Source organism: Ambystoma mexicanum, chromosome 1q (assembly GCF_040938575.1).
Source record: "Ambystoma mexicanum isolate Mex_15411 chromosome 1q, UKY_AmexF1_1, whole genome shotgun sequence".
In the NCBI taxonomy this organism is placed as follows: Eukaryota; Metazoa; Chordata; class Amphibia; order Caudata; family Ambystomatidae; genus Ambystoma; species Ambystoma mexicanum.
The window spans coordinates 1,237,822,161-1,237,839,543 of record NC_090922.1 but is presented as its reverse complement, the minus strand read 5'-3'; the positions used below and the strand labels follow the sequence as shown (position 1 = coordinate 1,237,839,543).

At 44.0% G+C, this 17,383-nt stretch overlaps 1 protein-coding gene across 14 annotated transcripts in view; it reads right to left on the bottom strand.

Moving 5' to 3' along the window:
- Nucleotides 1-17,383, bottom strand: part of DOCK7 (dedicator of cytokinesis 7) — a 1,498,361-nt gene that overhangs the window by 1,333,725 nt on the left and 147,253 nt on the right. For all 14 annotated transcript variants that reach the window (XM_069642017.1, XM_069642019.1, XM_069642018.1 and 11 more), the window contains exons 3-4: nt 2,732-2,907; nt 2,570-2,638 (exon numbers count right to left, since the gene is read on the bottom strand). In XM_069642017.1, the coding sequence (XP_069498118.1) occupies nt 2,570-2,638; nt 2,732-2,907 (245 nt within the window). The remainder of the gene's footprint in view (nt 1-2,569; nt 2,639-2,731; nt 2,908-17,383) is intronic.

The window sequence follows — 17,383 nt, the reverse complement described above, 5'->3', positions numbered from 1 at the left end:
GTCTGCATAGTTGTAGGCAGTCAGTCCCTGGGTTCGAATGATTTTCATCAAGGGTGACATGTAGAGGGGTGAGAGACTGGAGTCTTTTTGCACGCCGCAGGAGATATTTTTGGTGTTGGAGGTGAAAGGTGGTAGGTGGTAGGTAATTCCTTCCGATTCGATTTGTGAGAAAGGATTTTAACAATTTAAGCAGGGGTCTTTTATACTGCATTCCGAAAGTTTTTTATTAGAATTGTGTGACTGATTGTATCGAATGCTGCTGAGATGTTAAATAGTATGAGGGCAGATTGAGCACCGTTGTCTACATTTATTTTTAGGTCGTCCCATATGGATAGGACTGCCGATTCCGTTCCTCTCATTAGTCTGAAGCCAACTTGCAAGTGGTCGAGTATCCCATGTGTTTCTATGTAGTTAAGTAGGATTTTGTATACATGGTTCTCCAGTATTTTTTGCCAGGTAGGACTGGTTGGATATAGGTCTGTAGTTGCTGGGTTCTTCTGCACTTTCCGTTTCATTTTGGAGGTCTAATGGGAGCTTGGAGGAACTCAACAAAAGGGCAGGCTTGGTTATAAAAGGCCAGAGAGCACATAAGAGGGTCAAAGGTATTCACATGAGGTCAGGAGCAGAGGAGGTGGACCAAAAGACTAGCAAGTACAAAGTGGCAAATGGAGAAGGATTCTGAGGAGGCAGTTGCACGAGACCCTGCACAGAAGCCCTCTCACCTCCTCCCCTGGGGCCCTACCCACACAATAACCCCCTACCGCAAAGCCCTATGTTCAACACCTCTCTCCCAACCACCGGATTACAGATTACCCCTCCGTCCCCTCCAGGCCCCTGTAATTTCCCTCCGACGATCACACAAGGCCTCTCCTGTTTTGAAAACCGTTTTCTACAAGCCTGAATTCCTGATACCTCAATTCTCTCCATGTACATTTGTAATATACTACATGTGTAAAGAATACAAGGAATGCACCTTCTATTGTACAATATGCAGGCCTCATAGCATCCTGATGGAAAAAAGGACATAACCTCTTGCCTCCTTGTGAGAGCCCACCTGTAGAGCCCCCTCTCCCCAGGGGATTCACAAATGGCCATTGGCCAGGCTGACTAACTTCCTGTGTCATCAATATATGTACAAATAGGAGGGGGACCCACAATTCCTTTTTGCCCAGGGTCCCACAAATCCTAGGGCTGGCCTTGCTTAGTTTTCCGCTCTCTGGAAGCTGCCTAGGCATAGTGGCCAGTTGTCTTAGGAGTGCCATACAACACGCACACAGCTAGGACGAGTGGATCTATAGAGGTCATAAAAGAAGTCTTCCTTGAGCATCAGAAGAGGATTAGTAGTGCCCAGCTGCAGCCAAGAACTTAAGTGGACTTCTACAAGAAGCACCTCCCACCAGTCCAGACCAAAGAAAAAGAAGAAAGACTATTACAGCGGCAATACTAACTTAGTAGAAATCAGTGACTGCCATGGTATCGTCAAACAGCCCCAGCATCCCAAACTGAAGAAAGACTTTCCTAGTGCAACTAAGTGCTGCAGACTACAATGTTAACCATTGCTAGCTGTGGGAAACCAAACTAAGCAGGAGTTATCCCTGCACTACTACTACTAATAAGCTGGGTCTGTGGCACAATGGACTAATGCATCCCCCACTACAGGGCCTGTGTTTGACACCATGGTCACAGGTTAGAATCCTGGCAGGTCCACTCTGCCCTTCATACCTCAGTGGTCGATAAAATAAGTACCATTAAGTTGGTTAACAATAAACATCTGTTATTTGTAAATAGCGCCAGTATACCCATCTGTTGGTGAACATGTGCTCTACAAGTATGCTTATATTATGTTACAACTTCAAGTACAACGAACAACAGCATTCACCAGCTATTCTTATTATGCTATTTACTGAGCATGAACCTAGGTTCGGGAAGCAAATGCGTGCTTTAGAATCATAGGTTGAAGAACACATTGAGGGAAGCAGAGAAATGGGGAATGGGGAGCTAACAGGGGAGTGGGGGCAGATAATTTGGCAGCAAGGGATCTACAAACAACCCGGTCAAGAAACAGTGGGAACTAATCACTCAGCCTCACAATGGGTGGGGAGTTGCAGGTGTTTTTTACCCTAGAAACTGTATTACTACTTGTGGTTATCACTGTCCACAAAAATGAAACTGATACAATGAAAAGAGGCAAAAGTGATGAAGATCGAAACAGGTACATTGTTTCAAATGCAGCGGCTTGACAAAAGATAGAATTTGAACTATTGGGAGTCCACCCATCAGACTATAGAAATGAAAGAAATACCACTGATTAAGTAGCCAGAAGCTGCACTACATCAAAGCAGAATAACTATAAGCTGGCATGTAGATTGCACTGATCATCATGAAACAATGTTTGTAGATCACATAAAAAAGTGTTGAAAATGCTAATTTTATTATTTCTTTTATTGAGGATATTTTTCCTGAGCATGTACCTAGCTTCAGAAGTAACGCAGCACTCTGAACCGGCAGGCGTTAGATATATTTTGATATTCCAGATCCTATATCAGACAATAATGCTGCTGTCACTTACTTTCTATTCACGATGGCCCAGTCGTCGGTGTAGCTTCGTACACAATCCCTCACGTGGGGATCCATTTCACTGTTGAAGAAAAGATATATATTTTAAAAAGCTCTGCTTTTTTTCACTGGTCATAACGTTGCGTAAGTTGTGTTTGAGCCGGTTAGTCCTCACCCTTCCTCAGGTACCGCAGATATGACTGTCCGGCATTCTTTGGGGGTGTACACAACCTCAACGTCATCTGCAGGAAATTCCAGCAGGTCCCGTAAGGGGCCTGAGTCCATGGAAATAGGGTGCGTGAAAAGATAATCTTCCAAGTCCACAGGGTCCACCGGCTCAGTAAGAGGAACCTGCAGAAAACAAGCAAGAGATGTGGACATGGAAATCATTTATTAGAGAGGATTAGTTTCACTTACTGTAATTTAATCAGTTTCTGATTGATTTAGTGTAATGTCATAGAAATACCACGGTGATATAGTTAGGTTCCTACATTGAGTTAAAGATAGATGTCTGACAGTTCTTTTGTTTGGATTATTAGGCATCGCTTGCTACACCTATAAGACAAAACTATTGCATTAGAGTAAAGTTAGGGAGGAATGGCATACGAGGAGGGACACAAAACCTGTAGATGCTGTTTATGTGCCTACCCATTGACTGCCCATGGCCATGCTAATCCATATGGCCATTCCCACCCAGTTCTTGCCCCTACCCGCCCAAAACACCTCCTCGAGGGAAATCTTTGCGCTCACTTTATGTCAAGCCTTACCATTGTCTCGGAAGGATAGCTCGGGGGCAACTCGCTCTCTTTGGAAGCAAGACGACGTGGAGCAACACAGGTTTGATCCCCGGGTCCGCGCTTAGAAACCTCTGGGTATTAAGCGTGTTTTAAATAACCAATTACAATTAAACTTTGCACTCGAAGTGCCTACTAGTGTTTATTCAAAGCAGTCTTCTGAGAGTTAATGGAGTTGTAGATCCACCTCTGGTGTAATATAAATGACGTGCCAGGTCTGCCTTTAGTCACTCAATTTATAAGCACTCTGTGTGTCCAACACTGAAGCCCTGTTAAAAACAAGCATTGGCAAAGCCAACAGTTTTGGCTTGTGTATAAGTATTGCAGCTGTCCACTGAGGTACGCGGACACCATTTCGCCCAATTCTCAATCTTTCCTTCCTACTATGCTTCCGTCTACTCCTTTACAATCAGGTTCAATGAAGCAGTAAACAACTTGGCCAGCTTCCCCAATCGCTGCTCGGCCAGCTTACTCACTTGCTGGTTGCACTTAAGTTTCCTTCCTAGTGTTGGCTACTTTATTACTTCTTCAATCCGACTCTTCCCCCTTTGTTACTCTTGCTGATATGGCTGTTCCAATTCCTACTCTCGGTACTCCCCCATGGTCCTGCTTGCTATTCATCATTTCGCATCATTCAAATCTTATCTATCCCTTATGTCTTCCCCATTTGCCCCCTATTAATCTTGCTCTCTGGAATGCTGGCTCACTCTATAATAAATCTCTAGAATTCTTTCTTCGCCTGAAACTGCCTTTTCTTGTGCATTACAGAGACTTGGATTTCCTCTTCAAACACAGCTATTCCTGCCTCTCTCTCTCCTTCCACTACTGCTTTTCTTCACACCCCTCCTCCTTTGTGCCTTAGGAGTGGGACTGGTGTTCTCTATCGCTCAGCATTTGCATCTACTCCAACTTCTTTGTCTCTTCCCACTTTATCTTCATTTGAGTACTCCCCGACTACTTTTTTCCAAACCTTGCTCTTTGACTTTTTTACTTGTTTACCGTCCACCTGGACCTGCTGCTTTTTGTAATGATATTATTGATGCCTTACTCTCTGTTTTGCTTTCCTGAACCCCACTCAAACATCTAGGCAATTTCAATCTGCACCTCTCCTCAGTTCATTCTTCACTTCTGTTTCTTCTATTCTTTATTCTTATCATCTCTCGACTCCCCCCTCATGTATCTGGTTCCTGTCTGGACCTTATGTTCACTTTATCATATCTACACCCTCTATTTCCGCTCTGCCCGTTTATTCTTCCGATCACCATCTCGTATTGTTTTCTATTTTTTCTTCTTTTTCATTAGCTAGTCCAGTCAATCCTGATGCACCCACATACTCTCGTTGTGATTGTAGTGCCTTTAATACTCCTCGATTTGTTTCTTCTTGCATTCCCGGTCTTCCCTCTCAACCTGCATTTTTTGCTGATGATGCAGCCACTACTCTTTCTTTCTCTCTCTCCTTGTCTTACGATTCTCTTTATCATGCCTTCTCATTTTGGCCCTCTCGGAGGCCACCACAACCCTGGGTTACTTCCCAGCTTCGCTCAATGAGACGAGCAAAAGAGCAATAGAACTGGCTGGCGCACAACTCTATCTGTCTTTTCTTCCGATCATGCATTATATGATGATGCTCTTCTCTCGGCTAAACGTTTTTTAATATTCTGATGTCTTGCATGTCCAATCTGCTCACCTGAGACGTCTGTTTCAATCACATTCTGGTCTACTTTCTCCTCCCTCTCCTGACTAGTCACTTAATTCTACTTTAACTGCTTCTGACCTCCCCTCCTACTTTTCTTCTAAAGTGGCTAGTCTTCGTATGGCCATGATGCTTAATGCTACTAAATGTTTGATCTTATATTCTCACGCCTATTCTATTGCTCTACTGCAATCTCCGGTCTTCCTGTTTCTCGCTTTGTTCCTTTAAAGTATGTCTTCAATGCTTCCATTTGGCTTTTATATTCACTCTGTACTTTATTCCATTTCAGTGTCCTGTCTTCTCTCAGCTGGCTTTCTTTTCATTCATGCTTTAAATTCAGTTTCCTCTGTATTGTTTTTAAATCTCTTAATGGACTTGCAGCTCCCTATCTTTTGTCTCTTGTCTCTTTATCTCTCCTCTCGTTCATTCCTTTCTCAGTCTCAATTTGTATCATCAGTTCCCCGCCCACCCGTGGGCTCAATCACGATTTTGTTCTTTTAGTTTGCTTGCTCCACTCTCCTGGGATGCTCTTCCCCTCTTTGTTTGATTACAGCATGCTCATTATTTCGCATTACCCTTAAGAGCCATCTCCTTCAGTCCTGATGTCGATCTTGTACATTTTGTATAGTTTGCAACCTCATTTTATTGTATTATAAGTGTATTTTGTACAGTGCTTTGGAGTAAAGCGCTATATAAAAGAAAAATAAATACAAAATTACAAATAAAAAGAATTAGGCATTTGCCAGGCACTGCTATTAGATGCCCAGGTTCTCGAACCTGCTACCATCAATGGCCAGTTAATAGCACTACGGCAGTGCCTGGCATGTGCCTTTCCCATGCCTACACAAAAGCCCAAACTGTTGCCCTTACCAATGCTTGTTTACAAAAGTCCCTGCACTTTGTGTGACCTCAATCACAACACTCATTTTCTCACCGAGACACCAGCAGGGCAGGCACGGAAATCGCTTTACAGATGTTTGGCCCTTATCAATCACCTCTGATAATTGCGAAAAAGGGGGGTAAAATTCATCCTGGTGGTGAGCAGTAGGGTGCCCTGATGTTGAACCAGCTAAAGCTGTGAAAAGTAGTCATAGCTCCCAACTTAAACCCCTTAGGCGTGTGTTACCCACAGGGTCAGCTCACCCACACAGCAATCTCCTTACCTCCATAAACCTAACAGACAGACTCACGCCCGCAAAAACGAAATCCTCTGTTTCATCAACCCTCTCAACACACCCGCATTTGGTTGGAGGATGTCACCTGTCTTGGACATAGTATTACCCTTACCAACACACCACTGTCTTCCATAGACTTCAATGGGCCCACTCACCAAGGAAAGCAGTTACCGACCGGCAACAATGTGGCAGGGCTCATGGACTTCATTGTGTTCACCCACCAGACACCCACCAAGCACACCTGATTTCACCCGCTTTGAAGAGTAGATCGAGAATTGTGAAGGTCTGGCACTCGAACGGCTCATTTGGGAAATGCATCTGGCCCCTCTCAAGGGACTCCGGAAATTAGAGTGCGGCATGGCTGGGGGGAGAGGAGGGTGAGGGGACAAACACATCCTCTTTCTATCCTTATGCTCCTGATAGCTCTAGCAAGGCCCAACCACATTCGGGCAGGTACCGGAAGAAAATGGAGCCGGTCTAAAGGTCTTCATGGTCAGGAGAGGACAGCAGGACTCACCTATGTGGGTCTACTACTGCAATCCCTTGCTGTGATCAATACTTTATTCACAAAGAATAGTAGAAGGTAGGACACATCGATGGGATCGAATGGCAGACACAGCAGCATAAGCAATGTGTCTGTATACATGTTTAACATCCAGACTCGAGCGGGTTGTCGGGCACCAGCCGATGGTTAACGTGTTGAGAACCTTCAAGGAGTATGTTATGGTTTCAGGGACAGGAGACCATGACACTTTCACAATGCATAAAAAAAATATTATAATGAATAGGGAGCCCAACTCGGCCCACCCCGGCTCGCTATGTGGCCAGTGGCTACTGGCTCCCAGTAACTCATTGCTTAATTCTCTAGCCATACAAAATACAAATGGATCCCCAGACTCAACAACTGAGCATTAAATGTGCCCCTATTCATATTCACAGGACAACAAAAAGCTACAGATGGGCACGACATCAATGAAATAATTGGCATACGCTGTTATAAAGAATTATTGCATCCACACAGAGTGAAACAGTTTAATCTCTAAGGAAATAATCCAATTAAACATGAACACCTTTATTTCTCTACATTAGCTTCACTCTTGAGCCAATATACACTACATTGAAGGACTGCATTTCAACACAGAATTCAAAACTCTAGCCATCCTATGGGGGGTTAGAAAGCTCATATGTAGGAAGAAGATACGAGTAATAATTAATCTGGTGTTTTATGTAATTTAATAATTAAATTTAGCATTTTTAGATACCTGAGGGTTTGTAGCACTATATGAGCGCTGGACAAGTAGCACCGTTATCACGAGCAATCCGGTTTCAGACCCCTTAGAAACCAATCTTACTAATTACCATCATTATTACCCAAAATGAGGTACTCCGTTTATAAGATCGGGTGGGTGAAGTGGGGAGCCCACCCAAACAAGGCAAGAGCGCTGCCCTTGAGTTATTCTCCCAGAGTACATGGGTCACTTGTGTGACAAGATGGAGAGGAATCCGGCACTTTTACTCCAAAAATCTGTGGATTTACTGCATAGTAGTTCCACCGGCAGTAAATCCGCCCAAAATTATAATTTATCGGTGCGGGCACTCCCAACATGTTTCTGTTAAATCGCACCAGAAATTGGGTGTGCTGCTTCTGCACATTAAAAACATCTCAACACTGTATTGATACTGGTTAAGTTGTTTTTGAATGTATTATTATAATTGTCAGATTGGTGATTCGCTAAACTCTTTTTGTCTTCCTTTTAGAATGTTTTGATTGTAGAGTTGTTTCTCGTGAGTCACCCTCAGCACAAAGTGTTGAAAAAACAAAATATATGAAACGATATCCCCTGATGAATATTCTACCAGCGTGGTGCGATGAACAGAAACATGTTGGGAGTTTGATATAGGGAAACTTTATTTGTGTTGTAGTCAACATTGTTCCTAAACTGTGTCTGTTGTACTGTTATTGTTTGTATTTCTTCATTTTTTGTGTGAATTAGTATTGATTTATGTGATGCTTTGTGTTATTACGGGTGTGTAGTTGAGTTTTTAATAATTTGATATTGATAATAATACATTATTTTTCTATATAATTTTACAGGTTTACTGCGTACATTTTTTCAGGACAGACAGTGAGAGACAAGAGGGACCTATCACCAATTTATGAGAGAGTTGTCTTGAATTAGGGTTATCTATCTCTCTTCTTATATATAGACTTGGGTCTACCCTAGATCGCAGCGATAGATGTACCTTGCTGAGGGGTCAATTATTTAGGTTTGTGTTTTTTTTACTGTATTAGGTATGTAATTGTATTACTGCCACCTTTTTCCATGCACTGCCACTGGTGGCCGCGGATGCAAATGCTCATGAAATAAAACAGGAAGCAGTATATTCCATTCCAAAGCAAGGTGAGGCTTCCTTAAGACTGAAAACGGGTGCAACATCCTGGCAAAATGATGCCCAACAGTAAAATTCAACTTTTTGGCACAGTTTGTATATGCTCATTTAAGCGCAAGATAAGACAAGGCCTATGGGAGTCCACTTGGAGACGGCATGTAGCAAGGTATGGAAGAAAAACAAGCATCCCGTATAGAGCTGAACCGGAAGGTCAGCTACTAGGGCGAAGACCCAGGTGAAACAAAGCCATTTGCTCCTACAGTGGATCATCATAGAAGCCGTTCAAGCTGCCGGCAGAATATCTGTATTTGCCAAAGACACACAGATCGACATACACTTGGTCCTCAGGCACCAGGTAACCAAGCTCCGTCACTTGGGTCAAGTGAGACAGGAGGGTCCACTACACGGGTGAAAAGGTGAGGCTCCACAACAAAAAAAGAAACACAATCTGTGGAGGCTAGCAGCACTGTTCTTTTCACAACATTACTATATTTGACTGGAGGAGAGGTAAAGAACAGTAGGCCTCTACCGGTCCCACTTGGAGGCAAGCGATGCAAGCTTGAATGCTTCCCATCTGAAATGGGAGGTGTTCCGTTCCACATGTGCAGGGCAAAGAGAAGCCGGTCCACCAGAGTACAACTGTGATCTTCTGTAGCTCATGGCCGAAGGACACAGCTGATGCAAATACCTACTACATATCATGCTGACAAAGGTCATTAGTGTGGTGATATCTAACAGAGAGAGATAAATGGAGAGAGGGAGCTAGAGTGTGAGTGAGTGGGACTCGCAGTAGGAATGTGAGCTAATGAAATGGGACCTCTTTCAAGGAGGCCTCTGGTAGGGATGCTATGCCTTGTAAGTCCTACTTCCTCCTTCTCTCAACTGCAACTTGCTGACGCCACCCCAAATCTCATACAACCTTATACTATTCACACAAACTCCCCACAGATGGCTGCCTCAGGTCTAGCCATTAGCACATCAGCACCAACTAAACCAAGACAAAGCACCTCTCTTTCGCCGTATCACACTCTGCCACGGCAGCAACAAACCAGGCCCAAAGCCCCGTAGTCTATCATATCTTGGGCTCTTTCCTATGGAAAACAAACTCCAAAGTTTGTCTGTCAAACTCACAAAAAGCAGACTGGCACATAGGAACCGGGTACTTCTGATCTGCACCCATCAACAGCAGAGGTTTAGCATCTGCCTGTCCCACTGTTCCACTAATGATCCTGCGCAGCTTGTGTTTACATTGGTGGCCTTTTTCTGCACTGTGGGTTTCTTGGTGGTTCGCAGAATCCTAGCGACACTTTGTTATCTAGACATGGACCATCAGTAGCATATTGACTGGACACACAGATTTTAATATTACATCACTATTGGGAATATCACTTAGCACAAGACCTTCCTGACACACTGATATACCTAACATTGTTTGAGTTGACTGCAGCAAATCACATCAACGTGCGCGATGATGTCATTGTGTCTCACTCACGTTGTGTTTATATTAGCAGCCATTTTCTACACTGCAAGTTACATGGCGGTCGCAGAAACCTACCGAGCATCATTGGTCCTCATTACATGTTTGCTGATCCGGAATGAACAGTGCCTGTAAGACCGTACCGGCACCGTTTTCCAGACCGGCAAAGTAAGAGTTCTGCAGGCAGGTGCCATTCCGCCCGCCTAGTCTGACCTGGCGGGTGGAACGGCACCCGCCTGCACAGATGCACGGAAACACTGGCACCATTACGACATGGTGCCGGTGTTTCCGCGGTCCCCATTCCTGTGATGAGACTCCACGGGAATGGGGATTAACAAAATTGCCGGGGCTGGATTTACCGGACCACCAGAGTTGTAATGCCCCGGTAAATCCAGCAAGTCTGGCGCCGGTAATTCACTACGGGTCCGGCGGCAGCCTGTCAGTTTTACCGGCACGGTTACCGCCGGACTCGTAATGAAGGCCATTGCGACTACTATCTTAGTAAGTAGGGCGAGAAAGATACCACATTAGATAATTTTTTATAACAAGAAGGTTCACAATTTAGTGAGGACACCCCCACCCCTCTTTTTTAGGTTGGCCTTTTCAGAACTCTAACTTAGCTGACTACAGAGAGGATTTGTCCGTCACTGCCTCTTTGCTCCCTTAAGTTCTGAACGAGATTCTCAGGTGAGAGTGCACAATTTCCTTCTGGTCAGGCATTACAAATGCCTCCTGTTACATTATCGTGATCTACATTCCTTACAATTTTCTAGCTATTATTCCGATTACATTTAAGGCATACACTAGGAATGAGTCGAACACTATATCAATGGAAAGACCAGTGAGGGCCTCTGCATAGCAGTAGAAGATTATATAGGTAAGATACAAGACCTACAGTATAGTTCACATCCTACTCCCTCTGTGAGCATATTTAAGGTTGGCATAGATTGACTTAGAAGGGGCTGTTCCGCCCCTCTTTTTGCAGATACTCAGTCTAAGAAGAGTGTAGTGTCACACTTGACAGGGTCTAACAGCCCCCACACTCTGGACACAAACAGCATTGCGGTAAGAGAGAGACTTCTTACTCTTTTTTACTAGGACTATCTTACTAGATTACATAGAGATCTAACAATAGTTTACTTTCGTTTTCTCCAGAACGCTGGATATAACAGATGAAAACATTTGGACATTGTCCACATTTTTCATGCATGACCAGATAATTACAGGAGCATTTTACCAAAAAGGTGATTAAGCAAGCTTAAGGTATCCTTGACTTTAATCATGATTTGTTGTTAATGGTCGAGGCACTATGTGCAAGTGTGGAGGCTTGCCTGACGTCGTGCGGCGACCTCGACCGGGACCGCCCAGAGGACGTCCTTTCGGACCGCTCCTTCTGTGCCTCTTTCCGAGGTTTCGACGACGTCGAATCTCGGGTGGATTTTTTGTGTTTAGCGTGTGTATGTGTAACGCTTTTGTCGCCGGGGGACTTCCCCATAGACGCCGGGACGGACGACCTTCCGAGGCCGGGGACGTGCGTTCGGCTGTCTTTCGACGCCTTGGTGCCCTCGCCGTCCGAAAGTTCGGCGTCGCTGCCGTCGCTGAAGGTACCCTCCGCCTCCATAGCTGCTAGCTTGGCGTGGTGGGCCCAACGCTTGGTGGAGCGGTCCTTGAGAGTTTTGGGCTTAAACCTACTACAGGCCCTGCAACCCGCCTCGGGGTGGTCTCTGGGTAGGCAAAGATTGCAGTAGCGTGCTTATCTACCCAAGGGTATTTTTTATTACACTTGGGGCAAAACTGAAAGGGCGTACCCTCCATACGCGCCTGTGGGCAGCGGGCAAGTGTGTGTAGGTAATAAGGTGTCTATATATATCTATATCTATATAGCCGAGTGTGGAAGTGTACCACCCCCCACTCTCCCTACTTGTAGGGCCGAGGCCAGCGGCCCAGGCCCGAGCCGAGGCGGAAGCCTCAAGGCCCAATCCGTCGGTATTCGACGTTGATCTCCTCCCCCGTTCGGCGTCGAGATGTTGATCGACGAAGGTTGACAAAACGGGGCAAATTAGAATTATTTTTAGTGAAAATATGGCAAAGCCAGGGAACTCCGATGAAGTGCTTCCGACCAGAATGGCGGAAAAAAACAATCTGGGGATCCTAGACGCGTGAGGGATCATGGGTACAGTGGACGTCACACTAGGGATAGTATTACTGGCACGCCCTGTGTCGACGCCCATTTTCGACTTTCGAAAAACAAACTGTAATACTCCGCAGCTTCCACTAGATGTCGGCCTATGCACAGCATGTGATCTAAGCAGATTCCACAAGCCTCAGAAATATATATATACTTCTCTTCGAAAAGTACAGTAAACTTCACAGTATAATACCCGTGATGAAGCGCATTGCAGCTCAAAACGTGTTAGTTTTCCCTTTAAAGTAGCAACTGTGAAGAAAACATGAACACGTCTGAACTTGATATTTTCCAATGAACATTTGTTGGTTTGAACATTTGAATATCTTAATTACTTTTGAAATTGTTTTTCTACATATCCATAACCACTTGTGGCAAATAGTTTGGCAGTGATTTCACCTTTGAGTGTGTGCAGGAGATGGGAGTTCCCACATCTTGGGAACTGTATGTGGTATTCCACTAATGATCTCTCACCACCTTACAGAGCCATGTGCAGCGATGCCACAAACAGTGGCAGAAAGGCGCTATCCAAGACCACTTTCATTGCATTACATTGCAACGTCGTCATTCCTTTCCAACTTTACCTCCACAGGGAAATCAAAATGACCTTGAAAAACAGGAATAAGACAGTCGACTCATGGATATGTATATGGCATAGCCTGTTCACAGTTTAACACAAGCATCCCCGAAAGGGGCCACTCAAGCCAACTCAGCGTCCATCCCTTACCTTCCACCACGTCTACCTGTATCCAAGGAACCTGTGGTCATTGCACCTTGGGTACCAAAGGGACACAGAATTCCCCCTGCAAAATGTTTAAGGTTTCTCCCCACACTCTGTCATGATCAAACTAGTTTCAAAAACAAATCTTTAATCTTTCTTCTCTGATATATTGCGCTTGACCATCAAGGAGTAATCATCGATCTTGGGTGTATTCTCCAGCATAATAACATATGTTGACAGAACGTGTTCTTAATGTTCTCAAAAATTGGATACTAAATATGTAATTTTTTGAAGTGCATTTTACTGCAAACAAATTTGTAATCGGATTAAGTCTAATACAACTCTTGTTTTTTAGACAGATTAACCCATTTTAAATTAACTCTGGCCAACACGTGTTTCACTCAACTCTGAGCTTCCTCAGAATCTCACAAAAAATGATCCTGATCTAAACGTGCTGTCACATTTCAAGATATTTATGGGACCCAAAAACTTAAAATATTACAAAGAATGATTGCTTTTAAGAACATTGATTTCATTGGGATCGCTGGTTATGTGGTCGGTTATGTGGCCCTTTTTGTTTTGCGAGATGCCCATTGCCTTGTAATTTTCAAGTAGAGTATTCTTTTAATTGGAACTTCAATGTCCAGATATTCTTCTGCTGTAGCTGATTACAGAGAATATTCCATTTGGATTTCTCCATTAAATAGATCTTAAATATATTGCAAGGGCTGAGCAGTGTAATGCAGCTCTGTGTCACCTTGAGAACTTGTTGGTTCCTTTCTGTTACTCAATCAGTCTGTTGATCGTGAAATCTTGGTTCAGAAGAGGCAAGCACCCGGCAATATGCTCTACTCGGAGATGGCTTCAGTGCAAGCAGAGGAACCATTGTTGAACAGTCTGCACCTCAATGATGCCTTGTCTAGTTTTTGGGGCAAATCGAATGACGAGAACAATTCCCTCTGTCAGGGAGGCTTATGAAAAACAAAGGTAACCTCATTTCAATAGTTTGCGTCTTTTATTTCTTCTAAGCAGCAATCAACAGAAGACTCCAAATTCGAGTTCTAACGCCAGCACAGAGCCCGATAACTCAAACACTGTACACAAAGTAGACAAAAACTGTTTTTTTAACACATGAATGTCCTGCGCCAAGCAGCTGACGAAAAGAAGTGAGAGACAGCCAACTGGAAGATGCTTTTAGGTATTGAGGGAAGAGTCGAGACATTGCTGACGGTCTCACCTCAACATAGTTTTTTCAGTGAAATTGTTTTAATTTTTAAATCCGATCTGGTGAAATAATGTTCTTATCCCGTGGAGTTCAGCCGAAACATGCAGCCTTTCAGGATATAACAATGTAATTCATTGCATGGCTCCATGCATGGACAAAGCCCAAATGTGGATTCTTCTCCGATGAATATGGTTGGTCACTGCATAATTTGCCATAGAGTCTTTATTGAGAACTGAAGTCCTCTGTACAGAGAAAGCAATGCATGTTTAGATAGTTTGCGTATATTAACAAACTTATTTAAAGGTTTTATTAGTGTCAGCTTTTAACCCACTTTTCCCAAAAATCTTTTGTGATAATCACTGCTAATCACTCTAGAAACGATGGAGGCCAAACCACATAACATGGCAGTAGGTTCCGGCCGGCTGCAACCATAGCTATCACAGATGGCGCCATTGTATGGGGGGCTCTCTAAGACCTGTTACGCGTGCATGCTGGATCACTTGCAAAGTGTGCAAAATGCTGCGGCTCGATAGTCGCTATGAATAGTTAGGCACAAACACATTTCTCCAACAATGCAGTCACTGCTCTGGCTGCCAGTAAGGGCATGCATTAAGTTCGAAACCCTGTGTATGGTTAATCATGCAGTGTATAATGAAGAAACTTCCTTCACCTGACAGATATTTTGTCTGTATAAACATAGGTGCTCCCAACGATCAGCCGGTTGCAACCTCCTGGTCTTACCTTGGTTCAGGAAGGTAAGAGCAGGAGGACACTCCTTTTCAGTTTCAGACGCTCATCTGTGGAATTCTATTCCCATGGAGTTGCAGACATTTCAATAGCATGAGCTTTTCAGAGGGAGATTAAAAGCGTTTGCCCTTCTCAAATGTAGGCCATAACTGAGACAGGACATGGATCATATGTCAAAACCAGGAAGCCTTCAAAGGAAACCTGTCAGCTTGAGATTATGAACAATGTAAATAAATTGTGAAACTACAAAAGGGAAAAAGACAAACCTTTTTTTTTGTGCATGTCAAACAGGTATCATGGAAATAAATTAGTGTAACAAGGGGGCTGAGGATCATTTTGTCAGAATTTAAGTGGCTAGAGAGAACATTTCAGTAGTCGCATGCTGGACCTGCATATGGGCTTTCAATTGCAAAAGCGCCCATCAGCTCTTATCAGCCAAAAAGTCACTCTTTTTTGGCGAGATCTGCTGCCATTCACAACTGACAGAGTGGCCCTCTGTAAGTGACACCTTAAGGTGTATTCATTCCCCTAATGCCGGTTTTGGGGCAAGGGCATTGCAACATATACTCCTTATCATGTTTCTGGGTGTGACTGCGAGGCACCTTGACGAGCGTAGCCCTGGGCAGCCACACAGGCGGCCCATGCCCTCCGCCGGCCCTATTCAGTAAGTAGGATTGTAGTCAAGTTAACATCTGCGTCTCCGCTTGCTGCAATTTGATTAAAATAGGCGGAAAGCGAGCCAGAGCTTGCACGCTAAAGTTTCAGGATTGCCAAGTCACTGCCAGGAATCCCGGCTCCATTTGAGGCTTTATAAAGTATTGCTTCATAACCACATATAGTCAAATGCAGGTGCTGACATTCCAAGGCCTCACGCATAACGCATGCTGCTGGAAGGAACACATCTCGGTGCATTTGGTTCCTGAAACATACATTTCATGAATACATAAACACAGGAAAGGCAACAATCCATCATTAATCTTTTATACGATGCTTAATACCAGTGACCGGTCTCTACTGGGATTCAAACTCTGCGTTGCTCTGCGTTGTCTGGCTTCTAAGACCAACGCAGCCTGACAGCCACAACATGGCTGGCAGGGGTTCCCTCTGACTAAAACCTATCCATAGGCCAACACACATTAGGTTTTCAAGACATTTTGCTTTCCTCCTAAACAAGATCAGTGAACAGGCGTGCTCGTCTGTTGGTTTTTGTGTTATGAGTCTCATATTGCAGGCCAACTGTTCTTAGGGATTTATAATGTATAGGGTTTCATGAAGGGCAAACCAGAGCCTACCCACTACCCAGAAGACGACCCATTTAGTAGCCCAGCCAAATAGGCTACATGGTGAGACAAGTACAGAACTAGTGGTGGCTCGTGAATTGATCCACACTGTAGAACAAGCCACCCCTAGAGGGAAGGCTAGACAACGGAGCCTACTAGGAACAGCTTGCCAGGTGCCTGTTCAAGAACCCTTATTGGTGCTATTTGTGGTATTTCAATAAGGGGTATTCGAAAAGAGTACTATAGGAGTGTAATCGACTCACCATCTCGGGATGCTAACCTAGTATTATAAAACAAGTATATGTCTACTCTAGGTTTTGATAATGTGCTTTGCTCAGAAAGATAAATGAAAAATTCTTGTCACAACTGCGGTATCTATTGGAAGCGATCATTAAAGTTGGACATGGCACAATTTAAAAAGAAGCACTTTATGATATTAGAACATTTAAATGATTTCCTTTTTAAATAGCTTCTTTTGCCAAAAATAAACAAAGCCCCTCTCGGGTCGCACTGTTGTCAGCAGCAGTTTGGGTGGCTCTAGTAATGCACATCCGACAATGCAACTCCTACGTGAAGGGGTTGGGGGGACAGGAAACAAGAGAAGGCATGCACTTGATTTGTGTATGATATGCCAGCTAAAAAAAGTTGATACTAAAATGTTTCACACAATAAAAAGTGCCTCCTCCTTTAATGCTCTCTGGCACTTGATGTATACAGGTTTCCTTTATATACTCTTTGCAAGATGGTTGGTTGACCTGCCTTCAAACAGAAGAACCTCTGTAATATCACAATAGGGGCATGGAGTTCTTTTCATTCTAATGTATTTAGGTTCAAAATACCGCAAGATGTTGGCCTGATGTTCATGATCCTCCCACCCTTCCAGCTATAGGTGGATCTTGCCAGGTAGGTTGGTGGAGTTTCGCAATAACCAGGTGGGTTGTGATCAGCACATGGTCAGACCACAAGAGGAGTTGGGTTTCATATCACGGATGTCGCGGGTTTCTCTCACGGCTTTGTGTAAACCACGGTCTTCTGTCCGGACCGCGTTGAACTTTGGCATGTCCCGGGATATCACACACGGGCTATACAAAACAAACCATGTGAAACCTCTGGTGAAAAGATGTAGCAGCGAAATATGC